The sequence below is a fragment of the Falco cherrug genome, chromosome 14 (assembly GCF_023634085.1).
Source record: "Falco cherrug isolate bFalChe1 chromosome 14, bFalChe1.pri, whole genome shotgun sequence".
Taxonomy (NCBI): domain Eukaryota; kingdom Metazoa; phylum Chordata; class Aves; order Falconiformes; family Falconidae; genus Falco; species Falco cherrug.
In genome coordinates, this window is record NC_073710.1 from 22,117,536 (window position 1) to 22,131,932 (window position 14,397).

Genomic DNA, 14,397 nt, shown 5'->3' on the forward strand with positions numbered 1-14,397 from the left:
TCTTTGGGTGTCTCCCTCCACTCTAAGGGGGTGGAGGTTAGAGTCAACCACTCTGAGCTTGACTGCAGTTGTCCAGCGTGTCGTTTTCACCAGCTGAAATTGGTAATAAAGTAAAACATTAGTACATCGTAGAACTGAAGAAGCAAATTAACATATGTAAAGCAGCTGCTTGGAACTAGGAAGCTGCCTCCAGCCAGCCCAAAGGAGGTCACGCTCTCCCTTACAAAAGGGAATAAACTTTTATCGAAAGGCAAGAACTGTGTGACTGTAAATGTGATTTCTGGACAGGAAAGGGAGATTTAGTAAACTCTGGAACAGTATGTACGATCCCAACCTAAAACATCACAAGATTGTAACATTCCCTAAAACACTAGGGGCTAACCAGTGAGTGTTCGTGGGTACTGCCAGCCATACTCTGTGAACGCAGCGGCAGGCAGGCGGAATTTTGTTCCTGATGGGTTGTGCACAGGCTAGGTTGAAATGCAGCAAAACTCTTACTCAACAGAATTGTCCTAAAAGCGGTGGGATACGAAATGGCCAAGACAGGATAAAATTTAATTTTCCAGTTGGAATATGGAGATTCAGCATTACAAATCTAGGTCACAGTAGTGACTTCTTTTTTTTAACTTTCCAGCCTGGTGGAGTTCAGCCAAGGGAATTCATTTACTTCTGGCTTTAAGAAAAGAGCAAGGGAGCACCCTTGCTGATTTGTGAAGTGGAAATAGCATTTGCCTCAAAAGAGACTTCTGGTCAGTTGTCTTTAAAAGCTAGGAAGAAAAGAGTGTATTCCTGCAGAAACTATTGGAATTTGTGAAAGCCTTTTTAGAAATTAATGAATTGGTGGTGATTTAGGGCAAAATGTCTGAGATTTCCAACATGCTTGGTCTTACTTTCACTTTCAGATCTTCACTGGGAACAGCCCTGATGCCAGTGCAGGACCAGGCAAACATTAACTCAGGAAATCTGGTTTAATAGAATCGTGGGGTTTGCCACTTATGTTTCTCTTTTAGCAAAGAAGTGCTAGCTTTGAGGAGACGCCTGGTAACAGTTAAGCTAATAAATAAATGTGTGTGTGTACAAAGTGTTTCACTATTTGTATGTGCGTGAATAGTAGTATTATAAATAAACTGAATTTAAAGCATGTGTAGATGATATATCCTTGTGACTTGAGAAGAAAGACCACCGAGAAGTTCCGGTGAAGGCTTTACAGTTGCTTTCACATTCAGCTAATCGGATTGAAAGTAATGATTAGGTTTACTTAGGTTTACAGGGAGGACTTGCAAAATAATTGTTAGGTAGCATCTCTTTGCTGATGCAAACGTATACATATGAGAATGTATAAAATATTAGTAAGTTGACAATTAAAGTAACTTGGGGTTTAGGAGTAAAGTGCTCTCAGGGAAACGGAGCTGTGCTTGAGAGCTGGAGTGTGATGTCACACTGCTAAAACTTGACATTTGGAGTGTTAGAAGTGAATTGCATTGTGGTGGCCCCTGCTCTAGTGCTTCCCTTCAAAATTCAATATCTCAGTCTTCCATAGTAATTTATGGAGCTGAAACTTCCAAGTGTGGCAAGGTCAGATTAAGCAGTTCCTGCCATGTCTTCCCACCCAGTGCTCTCCAGCGGCGCTGCGGTGCTGGGGCTGCCTGGCGGAGGTGCAGGAGGCACGGGTCCCAGCGCAGCAGGTGTTTGCAGGAGCTGAGGTGGCCCAGCATTCCTTCTCGCGTTCCCTGAGGGAAGCGAATAGATAGTAGAGGTGTGATTTAAAATTCTGTCCAAGAAAAAGAAGATAGTCCCTGAAAGTTCCTAAATGTATTCCTTTTAATTACTAGTCCGTTGGAGTAACGTCCTGACAGGAAGAGCAGAGAAAGTGATTATCTAACAAGCTTGGGTTTGATTAGTGTTTTTGCTAACTTGTACAGAAGCAAAGAGCATAGTGGTGTTAATTAGTGTATCACAGGTTTTGTATATGCTACATTGAGGAAGAATTTTGTCCCTTTTCCTAAAAGAAGGTATGTTTTCCTATAGCATTTTTATTACTTTTTAAACAGCCTGTTTGACTAAACTGTGGCAGAGTAATTGGAACTCCTTGGCAGAAAAATGGTACCCTTGCAGTTGTTTTTTTTTTATACTAGGCTTTTTTTAAATCTAGATCCTGCCTCTCTGCTGTTATTTAGTTGGAGATGAGTGTGCAGGGCAGGCAGGGCTGCACAGGGTCACGCGCCGGGCATCCCTGCTGGGCTCGGCTGGCAGAGCAGCAGGCTCGCTGGGCGGCCCATGGTGAACTGGTTAACCTGCACCAACAGAAACACCTGAATGAAATTCATACAAAGCACAGACCTCCTAACGGCTCAGTAATGTCCATTTTCACCCTTTGCTACATGCATGAAGAGGTTTTGGAAGGCTTAGCAGAGAGACGAGCGTGACCGATAGGACCTTCAGGGGTCTGAGATTCCTGCTTCTGCAGGACAGGTGCTGGGCCAGGCTGCGCAGGGGCCGGGGACGGCGCGGAAGCGTGTGCTTGCTAGTGGCCTTGCGCAGGAGGAGTTTTAGGAAAGGTGCTGATTTTGTTAGTATAAATCATCTGGTAATTGGGAGGAGCGTGCTACAGGTTACCCCAGCCTTCAGGGCAGCAAAAAACTCATGCAGTGGCAGAGGTCTCAGTAAACTGTTTTGAAGAAAAAGCATTTCTTTTGCCCTTCTCACTGAGAAGTAAAAATCCTGGTAAATTACTTCCCTATGTTGCACATGGAAACAGGATTTGTTTTTTAAGCAATTCACACCTGTTATTTTCAACTGCTTTCTTCAGAACCATTAGTGGTTAGAAACTACTTTTGGTAGTAAAAAAATACTGCATTTGCATAAATTCATTGAGCCCTTTTTCTGCCTGTACCTTTTACCATGGCATGTTTACATTTGGTAGTGTTAAATGAGTTTATTAGACTTCAAGTTCATTATATAAACCTGCTCTGTACAAGATCAAGAGTCTTTTTCCATTGTGCTTTAAAGTGAATGCAAAATTGATCACGTGATGTTATACTTTGGAGGGCTTCTTCATTCAGGTTTTAATTATGGAACTGAACACAAGATACAGTACATCTTGAGGTGTGCACCTGAAAAAGTCTTTTTGCATACATTGCAGATTTAAAATGGGTGCAATTATGTCAGAGCTTTTTATAATAACTAATTTGGTTTTTACATAAATTTATCAATCTGTTTTGACAGAAATTAATGTTTGAGTTTGCATGGATATGCAAGTTCAGGTGGAGACAGGCATGAGGCTGTTTTCCTGTTTAAAGAAGTATCATTTAACCTTAAATCCATTTTCAGTGTGTGTGTGTACATATGTATATTTGTTACAGAAGCGAAACAGCTTGTTCAGATAATATCAGGCTGTATCATATACTATGAAAAAGCAGGTTATGAGCTGCCTTCTGTTTGTTAACAGTTTAATGCTAATTGCTTTTCCCTTTACGTTTACTCTCTGAAAAGCAGTTCATATTTGCACTGGATGGAGGAGGCAGGGAAGCACTGTTCCTCTTCATCCTGCAGGTTTCCTTCTCTGTCAGAAAGAGAATTCCAAAGTTTGATCTCAGCTATAAATCTTTTATCCATTAATACACACCTTTTATCTTTTTAGCTTTTCTGTGAATTAGTTTGTTTTTATTGGGGAGCTGCTTATGACATCTTTTTAATGGTCTGCTTTGACTTCCCAGAGCATCAGAGAACCAGAAAGGAGCTGGAGGGAAGAAGACCCCAATGTTGTGCGGTCAGTATCCGACCAAGAGTGAGGGGAAAGAGCTGAAGATAGTGGTACAGCCGGAAACCCAGCACAGGGCTCGTTACCTGACTGAAGGCAGCCGAGGCTCGGTGAAAGACCGGACACAGCAAGGCTTTCCAACTGTGAAGGTAGGCTGCTTGGTGTTAGGTGATGTGGGGGCTCCTTCCCAAGGGATGCTTCAGTAGAATGGGAGCTGGCTCAGTTCAGACAGGCCTAGGATCGCTATTTTTAGAGGAAAGGGGGGAGACTTTGTAGTCTCTTTGCTGTAGAGACTGTACTGTATCTCTTCGTGCTGGTAGTAAGAAGTCTTACGTTCATCACAAAGTTACAGGAGGAAGGAATCTGTGTCAAGACAGTGATATATGATCTGTGATGTGTGTCCTGTTAGACTACAATTCCACAAACGGTGTAAATAGACACTTGAAGCATACAAAACTAGGATAGTGAAATGCTGTAACTGTTTGATTGCTGATGACAGTGGGTCGTCATTATGCCTTTTTGGTAAGGACATAAAACTAGTTTTCATTTAAAAATATAAAAGTGGGGCTGTTTATTTTATTTTTATTTTTTGGGTTTTTTTTTTTAGTGAGAAGTATTTGAATCCACATATCCAGTGTCTGTCTTTCAAGTAGAGTTGTAAACATCTGACTGAGGTGTAGTTTATGGGTCATACTGCTCAGTGTGGTTAGCTGTATTGAAGTACATGGGACGAGTAAAACTGGAGAATGAGGGGAAGGAAAGGTGAAGCGGTTGTATGCACTTGTAACAAAAGCAGCCCGTTTCCTGTATAGACTTCGGTGACCTGAAGTTGAAGTGTTGATGATCACTTGCTCTGAGGCAGGGGTGAGCGGCCCACAGGGCTGAATGGTGTCCTTCATCCTTCTGATCAAGGGGAAGGATCTGGATGGAGCAGATGCAGTCGGGAAGCCAGGGCCTGGCTGCATAGCTGGTTTCTCCAGTGAGCATTTGGTTTCTTTGTCTTGCTTCATTTGGAGGGGAGGAAAGGACGACTGATGTAATTCATCTTTATTCAAAGAGGGGAAAAAATTGTTCAGGATTGTGCTTGCCAGGCTGGTGAAGAGGGCTTTACTGTAAGTTCGTCAGAAGATGGGGACCAAAGCCTGGAAGTAAAAGAGGAACTACAAATAGGGGAGAAACACAAGGAAGCCAGCCACAAGGAGATCTTTCACACTGCTGCTCAGAAGGGAGAAGGCGCGAAGGCTGTCCTCCAGTGACTGCACGCTAACGCACAGAGTGTGAATTTGCAGGTCTGGTTTCTTCCCTTGTTAGTCACAGGGCTGTGACTTGACTGGAATCACAGAGACCTGAGGTAGCGTGCGCTGCTGGAACACAGTTGTGGATGTGCACCAGCTGTTTAGGAAGAAAAAAGGAAGTCACATATCGTAGGGAGCTCCCCAACTGTGCAGACCTCCAGCATGAGATTGGAGACTGGCCTGTTGAGAGCAGAGGAGGAAGTTCAGGGCTGTTTTGGTATCTGTAACAGACTGCCTGACTGGGAAGACAATAGATGATGCTTTCTATAGATAGTGAACAGGAGCATCCTGCATACAGACCTCTCCTGGCATGAAAGGTTTCAGCCATCTGTCCATCTGCAAGGATGGCTGCATAGCCTGGTGGAAGCAATGGAAGAACTCGAGGACTGTGCTTGTTAAGGTTTCCTAACGCAGGTGGTAGAGGGGCTTACCAGGAGAGAGGCTTTACTTGACGTGCACAGAAGCAAACAGACGAACTGGTGTCAAATACCATCACAGAAGTTGTAGCGACCACGGTGTGAATGTGAGAGTGGATGCTGCACTGAATACAGGCCAGCATTGCACACTCACTGGAACTGAGGCAAATGGCATACTGGTCATATTGGGAGTAGTGAGACCAGCAGGTTGAGTGAGTAGACCACTATATTTGTTGTCATACAAATAAGAAGGGTGAAAGACATGTCCTTTCATAGTTCTTCTTAGTTATGCCACTTTGAGAAGGCAGCAAAGCAGTTCTCAATCCAAACTAATTTACCAGGTCCAAAAAGAAATGTTTGTTTATGATACAGCTTTTAAAATTTTTGCTGACTACTGCTGACAGAGTATAGAAGTATATTTATCTTTAAAGTCCTGTTCAGCAGTGTTAAAAACATCTCTGGCACTTTGCTCAGTTCTCCTGAGTAATGCAGAAATCCAGTAAAGTTTCGTAAGAAAAGATTCATTCATATAGTCCTGTTGCTATGGTGATCTAGTGCTCATTTATGTGAATTTTCTTAATGGGCCTTTGTTCATCTGAATTTAATTCCTTTCCCAGTTACCCTTTAGCACCCAGCAGTGAACATTCTGTTTGGAAGAGTCTCGTGTTACTGAATTCCTGGAAGCTCAAGCTCACTTTACCAGTGGGCAAACTAGTTCATACCCTGCCTGTAAAAGTCTGCCAGGGCTGGACAGATGAAATGGGCCAGTGGGTCTTCAGGCAGTCTGAGCTAGTAGGAAAAATATGTAAAGGACAAGAGAGGGCTTTTTGTTTCGTTTGTGTGTTGTGGGGTGGGGTTTTTTTTGGTGTTCTAAAGATGGGGATGAACAGTGTAAAAATGCTGCTAGTTCAGCAGAGATCTGGTGGTTGCTGTTCCTGGCAGCACCTGTGACAGGCGACCACTCCGACTGCATCGCTCTTAAGCAGACTGAGGAGGAGAAGCGGGTTCTGTGGCCCTTTAAAGAAAACAGTGTTATTTGATGATTTAGAATGAGAGAGTCTACAATCAATATGCAATTTAAAATTGTATAAATGAATCGTAGTAGAGTGACTTGTCTGGCAAAAGAAAGATTATCCTGACTGCAGAGCATCAGCGGAGGTATTCCAGCCATCAGTCGCGGGTTTGTGTCTTTTCTTGCTAGCAGTATTGCAAAGCTGGAGCAGTTACCATCTAGAAGATGGGAGACGCTCTTGCGCACCTTTAGTATCTTCTTCTAACCAGACCACTGGGGAAGAAAAGCCGCACTGGTTAGCTGTGGTGACGCTGTTTCTAGCCAAGGAGATCTTGGTGATGTGACACAGACTGTTCATTCAGCTTTCCGTCCAAGAGAGATTCAATGGTGGAATATCAGAGTACCCTTTACTGCCCTTTGCTTTCTTTTGACCATCTGGTGAAATTAAGTCCCTTGTTGGCTGTTTTCACGCTCTCTTGTTTATTAGTGCTGTCCTGGATTTTGAGTTCAGTGATATGCACTAGACCTGTTAGGGTGGTTCATGTGGGGGAGCCTGTGCTAGGCCACCTCCAGAAATATTTTGGCTTTGCCCATCCGTAACAGTCATAATCCACCTGTCTGCTGTAAGCTAAGTGCTCCTTTTGGGCACAAGAAGCATACTATGATTTTATCAGTATTTGTTGGTTGTTGTGTTTTTTTGTTCTTTTTTTTTAATTTGCTTTTTCCCCCCCTAATTTGCTAAGAACTTAATTTTCTAGGTATGTCAGGGACTAATCCCCTAAGAGATCCTCTGGAGGATTCTGCTTTCATTTGCAAACTCTTACTGGTAAAGATTGAGCATCTTTCTGCAAGTAGACTGGGCTCCCAGGCTTAGGACGAAACGTAATACTGTCACCCAGAAATCCTCTAGCAACAATTGTGGCTTAATGAAAACATGAAAAATACTTGTTTTATCTCCTTGTGGAATGCTGTGGCAAAGAATTTCCACCTCTGGCCTGGGAATTTGGCAGAAATCTAGTGTTTCTTGTTCACTTGGACTATTTTATTACCTAATAAGTAAGTGTATTCACTTGGACTATTTTATTACCTAATATGTAAAAGTGTAAGAGAGGTTACTTTGTAATGCAGTATCCAGCTTTACCAAGACTACTTCTACCTCAGAGTATTTTTAGCATATAGCACCACAGTGGGGTTCTGCTAATGAAAAAAGCATTAGAAGGACACAGATCCTTCATGCTAGGATGTCAATGTTACAAAAACAAACACGTTTTTCACTAACATGTTCTGGGGTAATTACGGCTTGCACACCAGACTGCTAAATCATTATGTGAAATGTACATCTGATCAGCTTTTATTTATTGTTTCAGTAAGTGAATCCTGACACTGTTCATAAACTTTAAGTAGGAGATGTCAAGTTGCCAATTTTTATTTTGGTGTCTGAGGGAAAACTAGGTTTGTGTGGTTGGGCTGTGCAATCATTCATCCCATTCCTGCCTCTGCTTCCCCCCTCACCCTGTTCTGACTCACCCAGTGGTTTTGCAAGTGTTAGACAGTTTTATTCTGGTTTCACAAAAATTGCAAGGTGCTGCTGGCATGAAGATGGGATCCTAGAAGTGTAGCATGCTAATTGATTGATTTGCACATACACACTGACCAACAAATTCTCATCAACACTGGAACCAACCACAGCAAGTGTTCTCTTTCTCAGCTGCCTGCTGGATGTAGGTGCTGGGGGGAAGGAGGATCCTGGCAAGAGGCAGGGAAATAGTCACGGTTGGGGTGGGAGTAAGGGGTTATAAGAGACCTGAAAGTTGAAGTTAGCATAATTCTGTGTGAAGGCGAATAGGATTCAAGCAGGTTTAAAATAAACTATTATTAATAATAATAAAAAAAAAAAGTTACCAGTTTATTAAATGCTGACTTGTCTTTTAATGGAAGAACAAATGAAAAAAGATAAAAAATATTTGCATTTTGTTCATAAACTAGATGAAAGATTTTTGTTGCTTCTTCCCTTAGGGTTGTTTCCAACAACGCTGGAAGCAGAGTCACTTCATATTCTGCTGCATAAAATGTTTCCTGTTTCAATTAAGAGGCATTTCTGGCCAATTGATATATTTAATTTGTGTTGCCATGTTTCAGCTGGAAGGTCACAACGAGCCGGTGGTGCTGCAGGTATTCGTGGGTAATGACTCCGGTCGAGTGAAGCCGCATGGGTTCTACCAGGCCTGCAGGGTTACTGGGAGAAACACCACTCCCTGTAAAGAAGTGGATATAGAGGGAACTACTGTTATTGAGGTCGGACTGGACCCAAGCAACAATATGACACTTGCGTGAGTAACTTTTTTAAAAAAATATTTTCATTTATTAGCTTGTTTTCAGAAACTGATTTTCCTTTTTCAATGGAATTGGTTGGTAGCTAAATGTCTGAACATCTTGGCACACACCAGGCACTTAGTGAAGCTGAGTGTGTAAGAAAAACTTGTAAATTGCATTCTGCATTTGTTTATTATACTTAATGCTTAAATCTGGTCTCCTTAACCTGTATCAATTACCTTTGTTACATTAGTTCTGTGTTCTGGTTGATCAATAATGTGCATATTCAAGCATTAGTTGAACTATAAACTGGTCGCTGATTCTGCTGGTTGTCCTGTCTTCTAACAAGTACAGAATTGCTAATTGGAAGAGGGAAGGAGTATATTGGCCCAAACAGCTGGAGCTGTGACTAGTGAGGCTAGACTTTGGCTTTTCTTCTCTCTTGCTTTGCTTGTTCCATTTCTATCGTTTCCACGAGATAGTCCTTTCTCACGGAAGCCTCCTGCTTTGCCATTGTTACACAGCTTGTCTGGTCGAGTATAGGTGGTGTTTGGGATACACTTTACAGATGACCGTAGGCAGTGTTCCGCTGCTGCTGAGGAGGGTTGCGCTTGGTCTGATGGCAGTAGCTGATTTTTGAGCAAGTGTGTTCATCTGCCTGCGTGGTTTTCAGATCTCACAAGAAACTTCAGATATTAAATTATTCTCTTGCAGGCTTTTCACATGTATCTTAATGTATAGAAAGGGAGTGATCTTTCAAAGTATTCTTTCTGGTTGAATGACTTTTTTTTTTTTTTTTTTTTTAATGGGTATGTGGTTTCAAGCTGCCACTTTTTACTTAAAGCTTGTCTTGTTTCAGGAGAAGAAACGTTTATTCAATTTACAGTGTCCACTTCTTAAGCAGGATAATAGTTTGCCAGTAGACTGAATCTATTTGATTTTTTAAAATACAGGACATATTCCCACGATAAGTTCAGAAACTGCCTCTTAAAGAGTAATTTTATAATTGTCCTCAAGTGTTAATGTAAAACCATGTAAGTATAGAGATACTAGAAAGATGAATTTGGAGTTATCTAGGAAGAAAAGTTTTGCCTAGGCTGTTTTCTCAAAAGATACCTTGATGTCTCAAAAGAAGTCTTCCTAGTATTTCAGTGATGCTGTAGCACCTCTCTGATGGTGGTAATGCCAGTGCCACCTTCTGAATCACGCGCTCCTCCTCTGCTCCCTAGCTGTTGCTTGCTGGCCCTCATGCAGCACAAAAATTCATTGTAGTCAAATTAGATGTCAGAGGGTCCCTGTGCTTTTCGGATGTAGGGCCTAAGGATTGGTAAAATTACAATATTCTTCTTCCCTAATACATCAGACTGTGTTTGGTGGTTGGATTTTTTTGTTGTTATCTATTGCTTGAAACCATTTTGCATCGAGCATGTCTTTCTGAAAGTTAGCACTGCATCTCCCTCTCACCCATATATTTCACATAGCACCACAGTTTATGGTATGATGTATCACTTCCAAGGTCCACTGAGCATAAAAAAATAATATGACTACAGTAAGTTTTCTTCTAGTACTGCTTTAAGCGTATGCAGGATATTTTGTAGTGATAATCCTACAAACCCAGATCTAGCCCCGGGACTGGAAGAATGAAGATCTGCGATTATAAATTGAATGCTTACCAGAATTACTTCGTTACATTGCATTTTATGTTTTATTTGTGCTACTTTCATATCCCTTCCTGTCACGATTCATCATCCAAATTATGTAGGGTTGCATTGAAAACCAGGCTATATAATGAGAAAGCTCATACAGAGATTTCATGTAAATAAAAAAACCTGCTCTAATAATATTTCAGTAATTACTTCAAGAGTTTTGACTTTATGGTTTATGTAACTAGTCGATTAAAGATGCTGAACTTAATAAACTCTATTAAACTGTTAACTATTTTGTGTTGTTAGGGTTGATTGTGTGGGAATACTGAAGCTGAGAAATGCTGATGTTGAAGCTAGGATAGGGATTGCTGGCTCAAAGAAAAAAAGCACACGTGCTAGGCTGGTATTCCGTGTTAACATCACGCGCAAAGATGGTTCAACTTTGACTCTTCAGACACCTTCTTCCCCAATTTTGTGCAGTAAGTATCAAAATAAAAAGCTGTTATTATAGGATTCTAGATTTTAGTATGATTGTCATAAAATGCCTTGGGGAGGAAAAAAATACTCCGATGTTAATATGTGATTATTTCAGAATTGCTATGGCTAAGATCCCATGGACTGATTTTTATTTGGGATGAGGTGTTAGTGAAATGGCTGACCAATATTTAGAAGTAGTTACAAATTTTGCGATCTTTTATTAAATTAATTTTTGCCTTTTAAAAAGTCAGAATTTTTGTCATGTTTGTTTTGAACTACTTCTATGACTTTTTTGATACGGGTTTTAATCTCTTCTGTATTGTCACGTTCATCTGTCAGCTTTCAGTCATAGCAAGGGCTCCTGGTAAGTTAGGAAGCATGGCTCTTTACAGTTGTGGTGGATCATTGGACCAGAGCTGCATCTGTTCTGGTCCAGTGCAAGAGTGAAACTTGTAATAGTTTTTTACTAAAATGCTCTGTTTAGCACGGAGCACAGATGGCTGTGATGACTGGTTAAGTTACACTGAACAGCAGGGAAGACGAAATCAGGGGCGATTGCAGTACCTCAGGGGCTGCCTGTGCTTGTAGAGTCTGCAGTGACTTCCAGTTATGGGGAATTCTGCTTATTTGTCAAAGAGAAAAGAGGGGGAAATGTGTTCAGTACAGTTGTTGTTGGGATTATTGATACATCTTGATGAACAAGATGGTAGAAGAGGTTTTTCTCCATGCGTGGAGCACAGTGTGAATATGCAAGCTCCTGGTTGCTTGTGTTGTCTTCTTTCCGTTGTATAGAAAGGTGGTTTGGTTTTTTTTTTTGTGTGTGTGTGTTGGTTTTTTTTCCTAAATGCTGTCAGTACATATTGTGTCAGGGCTCCTATTCAACTCATCAGAAACTGGAGCTTTGTTGCCAGTGAAAGAACAGATTGCAAGAGGAGATAATTAAAAACATGTGAGCTTCCACATCAGATACCACTGTGCGATTCCAGTGCTGCAGGCAACAGGCGATTTGGCAGATGTGGCATGTAGCCCGTCTCCCCTTCCAGTATTCTACTGTCTCAGAGAATGCCTCTGCAAGGCTTGGGGAGAGCAGGAACTCTGCACAAACCCTGAAAAGGCTGATAACCAAAGACGTGTCCTGATGAGGCAGGGGAGGACTCTCCTCCTATCTTCAGCCGTGTGCTAGGCTTTAGGCAATAGTTTGATTTTGGGTGGCTTTTCCAGAAGGGTCAGCTTGAGGTGTTCTCATCACTTTTTTTTCCTCTTCCTCCTGCTGTTTTTTGCTAGATCTTTCTTTTTCCAGTGTTTTTTAAACTAGTGGGGTTCTCAGATTTATGCATTTATGTTATTGGAAATATACGTAAGTACATTTGCTAGAAATATGGTTGTCTCCATAGCTCCATTTCAGTCAGTATAGCATCGTAGGATCTGATCCTAATTTTCAGATGTAAGAAAAAAACATTTTCTATAAATTTTCAAAAAGCTGTTTCTGTATACATTTTGTTTATATCGTTAACTTAGTGGTTAAAGGGAAAATTATTTAAATCATAGCAGAAATGGGAATGGAAATCATCTGGTGTTTTCTTAAACATATAACAATCCAAAACTGGCTATTTTAAGTGGAAGCTGAGAGTCTGAGATGGTTTAGAGACCGATTTTAAAATAGGCTGTTTAGCTAAAAAAAAAAAAAAAAAAAAAAAAAAAAGCTGTATTTGGTGCACTTCCTGCTTAGCTTGTTGGTAAGGCCATTCCAGTATTTTTGTGAGGGTCCCTTCTAGTCTTCATGCTCTCATGGCTGAATGCATCCCTTTTATACCCATAACATTAGTAGCTACATTTTGAGATGTGGGCAGTGATTAAAAGCAGAATATATGAGAGGGATGACATGCTAAGGGCCATTAGAAGAAAAGGAAGAAGGAAAGAAGGAAGCAAGCTATTCTTCCATTCTAAAAAGAAAACACCGCCAAACCCAAACCCAAAACTGTGAAGAGTAAATTTGTTTTGTTTTTAACAAGCTGGGGTTTGGTCAGTTGCTAAGAAAATCTTGCTAATTGTATGAGTTGCTAAGAGATTGCCCAGGAATTTTATAGCATCTCCATTGCTCGAAGTGTAAAACAAAGAAACAAAATACTCTGGTTAGACTTGTGTCTTTGAGGAGTGATGTGGGTAAAACTGCTCACGATGTGAAGGTTGAGAGGGAATTCTTGAGGCTCTTTCCAGGCTTGCTTTCCAGGATTCTGTGCTTCTGCTGTCTTAACTTACTCCAAAGTTACAGTGACTTGCAGTAGACCTTAGCCAACCAAATAATGCTAATACTGGCTGATCAATATGGCATCAATTTACTGTTTATTGAGTTATTTGTTAATATAAATCATCTCCTCAGGCACGTTACAGCTGATTTGTTTGCTGCATACATTTTACTACAGATGCATACTGTACCTTCTCATATTAAGGTTTGCATTTTCACTCATCAGAGCCTGTTCATGTTGGGTTTGATAACTACTATTGCCATCAAAGTTGCAATTATGTTCCTAAAACCGTAGGAAAGACATTAAGTGGATGCAGGCTCTTTATTTAAGGTCTATGTTTTAAATAGGCTTTGTTAACTTGCTAGCAAACCTAAATCCAGTTACTCTTTTCAGAAGTTCATGTGCCTTGAGCATATTTAGTCGTTGCGTAATGGTTGCCTAGGAACCCGCTGCAACAGTTGTAGAAAAATCCTTTCCGAAAGGTCATTAAATAATTTGGAGTGCTACAGAATGTATGTTCTTCTGTGTGCTAAGCCCAGAGAATATTGTTACTAAACACTGAAAGTGGGCCATGTAAGTGCAAAGCACAAGTACAAGCTTATGCCCCTAGGATTTTATGGTGAATAGAAAAGGTTGTTAAGAAACCTGTATTAGAAAGTGGAATTAATTTATACTAAATGTGCAAAGTATATTATTTTAAAATGAATGTCCACTTGAATTATTTGGTGCTCATTTTCATTTAACACACATGGTCTTCTTTGTTCTATGCTTTAAAAAGCATAGAAATAGTTTGCAGCAAAGACTGTAATCTGCGTTATGTGAAACTTCACCCGAGTCGCTGGCTGAGGCAGAGGTTTCCAGGGATGTGTAGCTGTCAGCCACGGTCTCTTGGCTGGTTTATGGGCTATAAATCGCTATAATCCTAACTACAGAGACACGACTCTTGCAAGGATTTGTATTAGCTGAAATACATGCATCTAGAAAGTCATAGAATCATGGAATGGGTTGGGTTGGAAGGAACCATAAATGTCACCTAGTTCCAGCCCCCTGCCATGGGCAGGGACACCTGCCACTCGCCCAGGTTGCTCAAAGCCTTGGGTTAGTTCTTGCACCAGCCAGACAGCTGTGTCTACTAAAAAAAAAAAAAAAATCTGTAAAAAAACAGGTAATACAGGAATTACTACTTCTACCTTTTTGCACAACAGAACGAAATAAACTTCATTAAAAAAAAA

At 40.9% G+C, this 14,397-nt stretch overlaps 1 protein-coding gene across 6 annotated transcripts in view; it reads left to right on the forward strand.

The window, feature by feature from the left end:
* The window catches only part of NFAT5 (nuclear factor of activated T cells 5), a 75,751-nt gene that overhangs the window by 42,355 nt on the left and 18,999 nt on the right, over window positions 1-14,397 (forward strand). For all 6 annotated transcript variants that reach the window (XM_055726396.1, XM_055726397.1, XM_055726394.1 and 3 more), the window contains 3 exons: window positions 3,717-3,909; window positions 8,623-8,813; window positions 10,749-10,921. In XM_055726396.1, the coding sequence (XP_055582371.1) occupies window positions 3,717-3,909; window positions 8,623-8,813; window positions 10,749-10,921 (557 nt within the window). The remainder of the gene's footprint in view (window positions 1-3,716; window positions 3,910-8,622; window positions 8,814-10,748; window positions 10,922-14,397) is intronic.